This window comes from Choloepus didactylus, chromosome 12, assembly GCF_015220235.1.
Source record: "Choloepus didactylus isolate mChoDid1 chromosome 12, mChoDid1.pri, whole genome shotgun sequence".
Classification (NCBI taxonomy): domain Eukaryota; kingdom Metazoa; phylum Chordata; class Mammalia; order Pilosa; family Megalonychidae; genus Choloepus; species Choloepus didactylus.
Window position 1 is genome coordinate 93,327,596 of NC_051318.1, and position 10,096 is coordinate 93,337,691.

At 43.9% G+C, this 10,096-nt stretch overlaps 1 protein-coding gene across 2 annotated transcripts in view; it reads left to right on the forward strand.

The window, feature by feature from the left end:
* LCP1 (lymphocyte cytosolic protein 1) overlaps positions 1-8,949 on the forward strand; it is a 51,035-nt gene extending 42,086 nt beyond the window's left edge. For both annotated transcript variants that reach the window (XM_037800204.1, XM_037800205.1), the window contains 3 exons: positions 2,725-2,848; positions 5,181-5,305; positions 7,520-8,949. In XM_037800204.1, coding sequence (XP_037656132.1) covers positions 2,725-2,848; positions 5,181-5,305; positions 7,520-7,652 — 382 coding nt within the window. In that variant the 3' untranslated portion in view covers positions 7,653-8,949. The remainder of the gene's footprint in view (positions 1-2,724; positions 2,849-5,180; positions 5,306-7,519) is intronic.
* The last annotated feature ends 1,147 nt before the right edge of the window (positions 8,950-10,096 follow it).

Genomic DNA, 10,096 nt, shown 5'->3' on the forward strand with positions numbered 1-10,096 from the left:
GTTGAATGAGGAACTGGTTCAAACCAGGTGTCCTAAGGATGTTTCATTTCGCCACAATGGTTTTAGCAGATTGCATTTTGCAAACACCAGTTATATTGGGATCCCGTCTGCAGGGTTCCACATTTTAATATCCCAGTTGCCCCAAAACATGTTTGATGATATGGAGGTGTTACCTCAAGAGGAAAATCCTTGATAGACACATGCCAAATTAATTCTCATTTTACAATTTGAAACAGCCTTTAGATAAGTAATGGCCTCAAGGATTGTCTAGAGTTGAGGCTCCGGCTCCTTCTGTCCTTTCTTCCTTTCATTTTTCCCATTGTACTTACAAGTGGGCATCTTCTTACATTTTAAAAATCTGCATCTTGAGGGGGTGGAAAGTCTACATCATGTACACCAGAACGCTGTGTTCCACCCTGAGGGGGCTATTCTTAAATGCCAGAATGCAGAAAGCCAATTTTCTACATCTCTGTAAGTTTCCCTGTTCCTCAGTGGCTCTTTGATTTTCATGGATCAAGGTGAGACTCTCCTTTATAGGAGTTCTCAAGCTCAAGAGGATAGTAAGCACTGCTTCAGGTCACTGAAAAAGAGGCAACCAAGCAGGGCTGGAGGTCCAGACAAAAGGAAGTGAGAATTCAGTCCTTGGATTCGTGAAGCTGCTAGGAGATTCAAATTCGTTTGTTGCATTGGGTTATATACAGACATGACCTAAGGAAGCAAGCCGCAACCACCCATTTCTTAAAGAGAAGTTTGTTAAGCAGAAGTTCTTAAACATTTTGGTACATGCTAATCACTTAATGCATATGCTAACTCTCAGGAAACAAGAAGCCAGTTATGCCACACAGTGCCTTCTTTTATGAACAGATCAAAAACTAGGTCTCTTCCAAACTCGGAGGATTTTGAAAATCTATGCAGGATTTTTCCCATTTGTAATCATTATGCTTTAGTCTTTTCTGGACTAAGAAATGAGCATTTGCTAGGCTCATACAAAGCATTGCTCATCTTTACTACCGCCAGATCATTTTCTGGTTTCCTTTCCCTGGAGCAAGGCACTCTTGTTTTGTTTTGTTTTCTCATCCCCCACTCTGATTTACTAGATGCCTGGTATGTACTAGGTTCTCTGCAGACCCCGGAAGCTCAGTGATGGACTCTGTGGGAGGGGAGTGGTGGACTGAACCGGGGACATACGCATCAGCTGTATCAAAAGTTCTGGGAGACAGGGTTGGACCCAAGTGTAGCAATAACGATTAGGTGGGGAAAGTGGGTACACGGGAAAAGTGATACGTGTGCTGGTCTGGTTCAGAGGACCGGAAATTCACTTGAGGGGAAGGCAGAGTCCTGGAGGCCGGGGTACCTAGTGGGATCCGGCAGGCCCGGGTCGGGGCTGGTTCTGCGCCGCTCCAGCGGGTGTCTGCGGGGCGGGTGGGAGTGGGGCGCGCAGAAGGGTCGGGGGGGCCAGAAATCCGCGCTGCGCTGGAAGGACAGCGGCAGTCGGGGTGGTGAAGCGCCTCCTGCGCGTGCAGAATAGTGTGACCTGTATTCTTCGGGCTGTGGGAATCACTTTAAAAACGAAATGACGAGCCCTGGAGATCCTGCGGGGAGGCGAGGCAGATGGAGGGGGAGCCCGTTGATTTGAGGGAGATTTATGGGGCATAAATGAGAGGACTCTGCTGCCAGTTTGGTATACATGACTTTTAGATAACGAAGTGTTGCAGAAACCTTTTTCCTCCCCATCTACAATGACAGAAAGTTGTTAAAATTTAACCTAGAGGAAGCAAGGCGTTGCTCCGATTTCAGAGATTAAATTTGAAAACCATGTAGGATATCCTGGGAGAATTGTACTCTCCACAGACGCAGAAGCCAGAGGAAGATACCCAGTGGATTAGGCAAGCAGGATCCTGGGTCACCCAAGTCTAGAGCGACCTCATTTGGATAAAACCTTGCAGACAGGATTCAATTGCAGGATACTTGAGTTTCAGTTTGAAAAGCTGGGTCTGTAACCCTAACCTGGAAAGGCTTTTGTGCGTAATTTGAGCCCTTCTGCAAACCTGAACCAGAAAATCAACAAACCTTGGTCCCCAACTGCTTGGCTCTCTTCCTGGTATTTCCCCTCGCAGAACGGAGTAGCTAGCTGAAGGGTGTAGTGATTCTTCTCCGCTCCATGAAATCTTCAGAGCGTGAAGCCTCCTCTTAGTAAGAGTCTCCCTCAGACAGCCCATTCTCACAGAAGTAGCTGAGGTGATTCTGACCCTCAGACCAGAGATGAACGTTTTCTCAGTCTTTTCCTAACATTTCTACTTTTGATATAAAGGATAAACTCCTTTATGTTTTCCTTTAATTATTTTTGGCTACTTGGGGTTTTCTAACTTTGATTCGTTTTTTGGTAATTGATGGTTCCTTTAAGAAAAATGTCAGTGGCTCAAATTCTTTGGTTTCCCTTCTTTGCTTTGCTTCTCTTGTGCTTTTTCTTTCTGCACTGAGCAATGATGGTGTTCGGGAGAAGGTACACTCTGCATTTCATTAAAGCAACCATAGAGCTACACTTTAAGTTATTCTAAAGGGAACTGATGTTATTTGTGTTCTTTTTTTTCCTCAGGTGCGATGGTGTCCAGGCCATCTCCTCAGGTTCAGCTAGAAAAAAAAGAAAATTTCTACACTGGCTACTTCTATTACACTGAATTCTTTAGCAGCTTTCCCCCATAAATCATTCTTGATTCTGTCCAGGTACACACTGAACATCCTGGAAGAAATTGGCGGGGGGCAGAAGGTCAACGATGACATTATTGTCAACTGGGTGAATACCACATTGAAGGAAGCTGGGAAAACATCCTCCATCTCTAGTTTCAAGGTAAAACTCTTAGTCTTCTACTAAAGGCCTCTCATCTCTATGTTTATCTTTATTGTTTTCACTGTATTTTAAAGTGACCTTCAGTGTAAGGTGTTTGCCCCTTCCATTTTGATTTTGCTTGAATGACCCATTTTAGGCATTGTTCTTTCAGAGAAACATGAACGATGATATTTTTAAAATGTGCACAAGTCACCATAACATTATAATGAAATGTTAAATGCTCTCCCACGTGGTCATTTTTTTTTTTTTTTGAGAAGAAACTTTGATGTAATTGTATCCAAATCCCATTTTTATTAATAACAGTATTATCTTTTATTAAATTTTTTAACTTGTGGTTCACGTATGAGCTGGAGTCTTCCGCAAGAGACTTAATATGGGCCCTTAATCCATATTAAAATGCATGTGCTGTCTTCACTACATTCTTCTTGCTTTTGAAGATCAGGATCTGGTGGGACAGGGGTGGTAAGGACTCCTTCAGAGATGTGTTAGCAGGGTCTGTGATGCAAGGCATCAGGAAATTAATCCCCACAGCTTCCAAACCTAGAGCAAGCTCAAATCTCACCCCACCAGTGAGGGCAGAAGATCTGTCTGGGCAGGAGTGCCTCCCACCCCCACAAGCCCACCCCTCAGAGGCGTCCCCTCAGCCTCACCCCCAGCTGGCTGTCCAAGTTGGAGAGCTGAGCCTGTCATGACGGGGGCAGAGGCTGGTGACAGAAGTAAGCAAGTTCTTCCAGAAAGAGATCTGCACAGGCAACGGAGAAGAGCACAGGGGCTTTCCAATATTGCGGGTACTTGAATGTCAAGTACTCCTGGTTCAGCTTGTCTCATTTCATCCTCATAGACATTGTGAAGTTGGCTTGACTATTTTCCCTCGTCTTATAAGCTAGGAAACTGAAGCTCAGGTAACTTCCTGAGGTCATGGTTAGTAATTGCCAGTGACTTCCAAAGGGGTGTGAGCAGAGTGTATATATGGGTCATTTAACCGTTTAGCCAGAAGTGACCAGTTAAATAGCCCAAGGGTGCTTCCTTTTGTAAAACTGCTGCACATTCCAGCCCAGGACATTGCCCTTTGACCTCTGGGAGGTTCTTATGGGGACAGGATTTGGCAAGGGGTGCTGGGGTCACTCTTCAGAATGTATGACAGTTCTTTTGTTCTTTGTGTTGCTCTGGGATGTTTTTCTTCTGCCTTTCCACTAAGTCATTAAAGAATTAGGTGAGTAAAAAAGATCACACAGTGCACCCAAGGAAAATGTCAAATTAGCCCCATGTTTCTTCTAAGTGTGTGAAACCCTTAGAAGACGAACACAACTCACTCTTGATGAGCCATTTTGGAAATAATCCCGATTCCCAGTTGCTGGCCAATTGTTTGCCTATCAACACCTTCACAAGGCTGGGGGCAGAAACTCAGAACTTTCCATTTTGCTTCCCCTGGGTTACTTCACAAAAATGTCTGTGTTTGGGGGAAGCTAAAGCTAATGCTGAAAATTAGATGATGCTTATATATTCACTGTAATTTTGTAATGGTTCTTTTGTTAACCAAGAGTAAATAAAAACAGACTCATTCTATTTCCAAAATCTGTTATTCTACCCATAGAGAAGACTCTTGCTGGAGACCTAGCACCCTGCAGGGCTCTCGGGTCTTGTTTCTTGCTTAGAATTTATTCTGATTTGAACCCTCATAGTATGAGCTGTTCTTGACCAGTGACATCCAGTTGCCTCTATCTGCATCTCACGGTTCCTTGGGAGTGTGGTCTCTTGATGCAGGAGACAGGAAAGTCGTGGAAAAAGCAGATAGTACAGAGGTTTGTGCATTCAGATTAAGGCCCACCCTGATTACTATGCTATGCCTTAGCTGATGATAATAATATCCTCAAAAGGTTATATTTACAACTAAATTCACACCCAGAGGAACAAGGATTAAGATTAAGAACATGTCCTTGTTCAACCTACCCCAGATGGCTTCTTTTTGAAACCTTCCCTCCTCACACTTTATCACTACATTACCAGTAGTTAAATTAGATATATCACATTGCAGCCTCTGTGTTTCTCTCTAGTTGCGCTAACTTCCTTCCCTTCACTATCTGAGAACGATTCCTTGTCTCTTGGCAGACAATGGGTTTTCTTTTCTTAGCGAACCCCCAGGAAGTTACCAAGCTCCCTACAGAAAGTGCAGTTGATTTGAAGCACCATCTGCCTTACTCATCCCATTCTCATAGCAGGCTGTATATATTTCCTATTGAAGAAGAAATAATCACCCGCTTCCCTTAAGCTCAATGAAAGCAGCTTTGGGATCTGTTGAGGGGATAAAAACCTTCCCCTTCTCTCTGTGCAGGATCCAAAGATCTGTACCAGTCTGCCTGTTCTGGATCTCATTGATGCCATCCGACCAGGTTCCATTAACTATGACCTTCTGAAGACAGAAAACCTGGGTGATGAGGAGAAGCTCAACAATGCTAAGTATGTGAATAAACCTAAGCTCTGGGAAGGGACGACCAAAACAGCAATTGGATAGCTGTAGTCTATTTCTAGAGCCTTTGTGCAAGCATTTTGTTTTGCATTATTGGTTCTTTTTCCTCTCGTAATTTATTGTAGACTCATCATCATTATTTTAGCTGTGGCACAGGAGCAGTTCAAGCATTAGAGTGGAAGCAAAACAAAAAAATTATACTAATATTCTTGCAATCAATAAGCAAGCCTATAGTTTCCTGAAATCAATTTTCTGATCATAATCTATAAGAGACTTAACTAAAATTTGTACATAGCAGTCCCCAAATAGAAACATCCCATTTGCGGCTATCCATGGATATGAAAGTCCCGGGAATGTTCAAGGCAAACTTTTCCCAGCCGGGAAGCAGCTGCCATTTGCTTTGCTATTCAGGTCACCTGCCAAATGATTCTTCTAGAACCAGGGTTGGCCAAGTCCCATATGCAGGCTAAATACGGCCTGTCACCTGCTTTGTAAATAAAGTTTCGTTGTAGCACAGCCATGCCCACTTGTTTACATATGGTCTACGGCTGCTTCCCCGCTACAACAGCAGAGTTGGGTAGTTGTGACAAAACCTAAAATATTTATTACCTGGTCTTTTACAGAAAAAAGTTCGATGCCCCTTACTCTGGAGAGGCACCTTTCTTAAAGCAGGTCAGGAGTTAAATGACCAGTGCCCAGCAGAGCTCTGCTTTCTAAGCCCACCAGTGCCCTTCCCTCAGTCCCCAATTTGGGAAAGTGGGGACCTGTGTTCCCAGTATGCTTATATTTCGTGCAATCTAATGGAAAGAAGATAAATAATTAAAGAGCAATTACAGTAGAGAGTAATGAGTGCTAGGGAAGGGGGTGGGCAGTCCGGAGTTCTATGGAGGAGTACAAGAAGGGGGCCAGACCAGTCGGAAGGTCTTGGAAGGCTCTTCACATTAAAATGATGTCCACACTGAGATGGAAAGAACAGAGGAAGAAAATTCCAGGCAGAGAGAAGGGCACACATAAAGACTCAGAGATTTGAAAAAAATAAAAGAGCCTTGAGTCCAGATATTCTGGGCAATACAGTCAGGTTTAAGGAACTTGCCCAAGGCCGTGCAATTATTAAGTGGTACAACTGAGATCCAAAGTCTGACTTCAGAGCCCAGGTTCCTAAGCACTTAAGATACAAACTTACTTAGAGAAATAAAAGACACTACCTGAAATGCTAAGAATGGTTATGTTACTGTGACAAGATTCTACTTGAATTTTTTTTAAACTCTTTTCTAATGTTTAAACATTTTCCCTCTATGTTTTGTAATAGAAAAATTTTATTCTTTATTTTTTTAAAAATTTATTATTTATTTTTAAAGAATGAATAATTAATATAGAGGAAGTTATTGAGAAGTGGACAAGGAAAAAGAATGGTGACTACTGATGTTCTTACTTTAATTTGATAAATAAACTAAGACTTAAAGTCATTTTAGGAGAGCAGGAGGGAGTGATAGAGCCTCGGGATAGACTGGGGAATCTCTGGAGTAGTCCAAGATTACCAGATGATAAATGAGGTGAATAAAAGAACTGCCGGGCAGTAGTGCAAGCTTATTTGAAAATGGATTACAAGTAATTATCTTTATATATTATCTTTGTATCAGATTATCTTTATATAACTATAAATAGAGCAAAAATTTCTGATGCAGGTATGAAAATTTTATGTGAAAAAAATGTCTCACATAAAATTCTGGCTATTCTAATATTATAGTCACATAAATACAGGTGTATGTGGGCAAGGATTGGGTTAGAACAAGGAATAAAGGAATTGATGTGTAAGGTTGTGGTCTTATAGATGCATATTTCCTCTTTTCTTCCTCATAATAATGTTTCTGTAGTGAGAATATAGTCTGCCCATTTTTTCCCAGCACAAATTCTTGTTCTGTTCTATGACTTTATACAGAATAACCCAAGAGAGGACTCATGGTTGTGGGCATCCAAAAGAAGTGGAGACTGGGAAGGTCTCTGAGGACAAAGAAATAAATTTGATAATTGTCATAAGGCTAAACTGCAAGCCTGTTGGAGTCAGGGGCTTTGTTGAACTCAAATTTGGAAAGCTCTTAGGAACTGGCTCCAGCTGTCCCAGGAGCAAGCCTTGTCCCGACTGTCACATCGGATCCTACTTTATTGCTTGGCTCCCCTCATTCTTCCTCTTTTCTCCCATCTAGGTACGCCATTTCCATGGCCCGAAAAATTGGAGCAAGAGTATATGCCCTTCCAGAAGACCTGGTTGAAGTGAACCCTAAGATGGTCATGACGGTGTTTGCATGCCTCATGGGAAGAGGAATGAAGAGGGTGTGAGCCCAGAGGGTGGGGCCGGACGCCAGCATAGGATGCTTCTGGAAGCTCATGGAGCTGTTACAAGCCTCTCTCTGTTACCCCTGCCCTACACTCTGCCTCCCTTGACTTTGCTCTCCAACCTCCCACAATGACACCGTCTCTGGGGCTCACCTCTGTTGGCCACCCTTGTCTCTGAGCCCTCGGGAGCATCTGACAAATCAGTCAGGATGTTGGGGGGGTGGGTCCCAAGGGTGGCCTGCATAAGTAAGCCTCATCGTCAGAGCCTTAGTTCAGGACTGGGGTCCCAAATGTCATCATTTTTTCATGTTTCCCGCCAGTAGGAAGCTCTCTGTCGTTAACTGTAGGATTTGGGCTCAGACCAGATCTAACATCTAGAACACTGTTCCATCAAATATAACTGTTCGTCACTGTTGGCCATAAGTTGACTCCAAGGAGGGCGTAATGGGGCAGCTGACCACCAGGGGGCAGCGTGGAGCTGTCACCAAGCCTCTGTCCTGTGGGGCGCTGCCTCTTCAATATAGTTAGCCCTGCACCTTAGGTCTAGTGTTTTTTGGTCTGGCTAAATAAATATCTGGTGACGTTTGGAAGCAATCCTGCTGTGCTTTCCTTTTATCTCCGATTTTGGTCTTATCTGATTGCTGCCAGGTCATATGATCAGTATTTACTTTTTTGATACTTACAGGAGCCTTTTGCCACCCCCACCCCAGGGGGCTTTATGTGCCAATGAACACCCTCCCACCCACCCACCCACACACACATCCACACATCCTTAACCAGATGCCAAGGGTAGGATAGATACACTCTGGATAAGACCTGACTGATTTGCTTTACGGAGAGCTAATTTACTGGACATTTAAATAATTCCATAAGAAATCTAGATCAGTATGTATTTAAACAGCCCTGATAGATTAAGCTATTGCCATGAAATCAGCTAAAGGCTAAAAAGCCACAGAGCTTTATGAACAACACCAGACCCTGTCTCCTGGGGTGAAAGGGCTCATCCATGAGGTGTCTCCCTTAAGGATGGTGTGCAGTGGAACTTAGCCACTTTTCAGAGCAATGGAAATGCATCCCCCTGGATCTCCTCCTTGGCAGTGGGCTCAGGAAGCCAATATGTGGCTTATCTGGGTCTGTAACTGGTGTTTCTGTTGCATACGATTACAAAGTGGCCAGCCTTGCCCTAGTCTGAACTTCAGATGATTGTTCCCCATCTGCTTCCAGGAACGAATGTTACCGCCTTTGTGAAAAAAATGAAGAAATAATGCTCGGATCTCTCCAAATAAAATGATCACTCTATTTTGGGAGTCTCTGGATGTTTCCTTTTGGTGGTTTAATAATTCGTCTGTAGGCCATGGTGGGAGTGTCAACACCACAAAAATTGTCTGTCCCTACAAATCAGGTTTTTTTTTTCCCCTGAGAGAGCTGCTTTATCAGCCCACATCCCTGCCCCTGTATCAGTCCTCCAGTTCCCCTCCTAGTCAGCAACCCGTTACCAATTACTTTTGGATCCTTCCAGAAGTATTCTGTGCACATATCATAACACACATCCCTGTTTAAATGCATATCAACACACCATTCTGCATCTCACTTTTTTCACTTAAGACCCTATCTTGTGGTTGCTAACATGACCACAGACATAGGGGACTGGTGGTTTGATGGGTTGAGCCCTCTACCATAGGTTTTACCCTTGGGAGGACGGTTGCTGGAAGGGAGAGGCTAGGCCTCCCTATAATTGTGCCTAAGAGCCTCCTCCCGAATGCCTCTTTGTTGCTCAGATGTGGCCCTCTCTCTCTAGCTAAGCCAACTTGAAAGGTGAAATCACTGCCCTCCCCCCTACGTGGGATCCGACACCCAGGGGAGTGAATCTCCCTGGCAACGTGGAATATGACTCCCGGGGAGGAATGTAGGCCTGGCATCATGGGACGGAGAGCATCTTCTTGACCGGGAGGGGGATGTGAAGGCGGATGAGGTAGGCTTCAGTGGCAGAGAGATTCCAGGGGGAGCCGAGAGGTCGCTCTGGGGGGCACTCTTGCACACGGTTTAGACAACTCTTTTTGGGTTCTGGGGAATTGGGGTGGCTAGTGGTGGATGCCTGGAACTGTCGGGCTGCAGCCCAGAACCCATGAATCTCGAAGACAATTGTGTAGAAGTGTAGCTTATGAGGGGTGACAATGGGATTGGGAAAGCCATAGGGACCATTCTCCACTTTGTCTAGTTTATGGATGGATGAGTAGAAAAATGGGGGAAGGAAACAAACAAACAAACAGACAAAGGTACCCAGTGTTCTTTTTTGCTTCAATTGCTCTTTTTCACTTTAATTATTGTTCTTGTTTTTGTGTGTGTGCTAATGAAGGTGTCGGGGATTGATCTGGGTGATGAATGTACGGCTATGTAGTGGTGCTGTGAACAACTGAATGTACGATTTGTTTTGTAAAAAAAAAAAA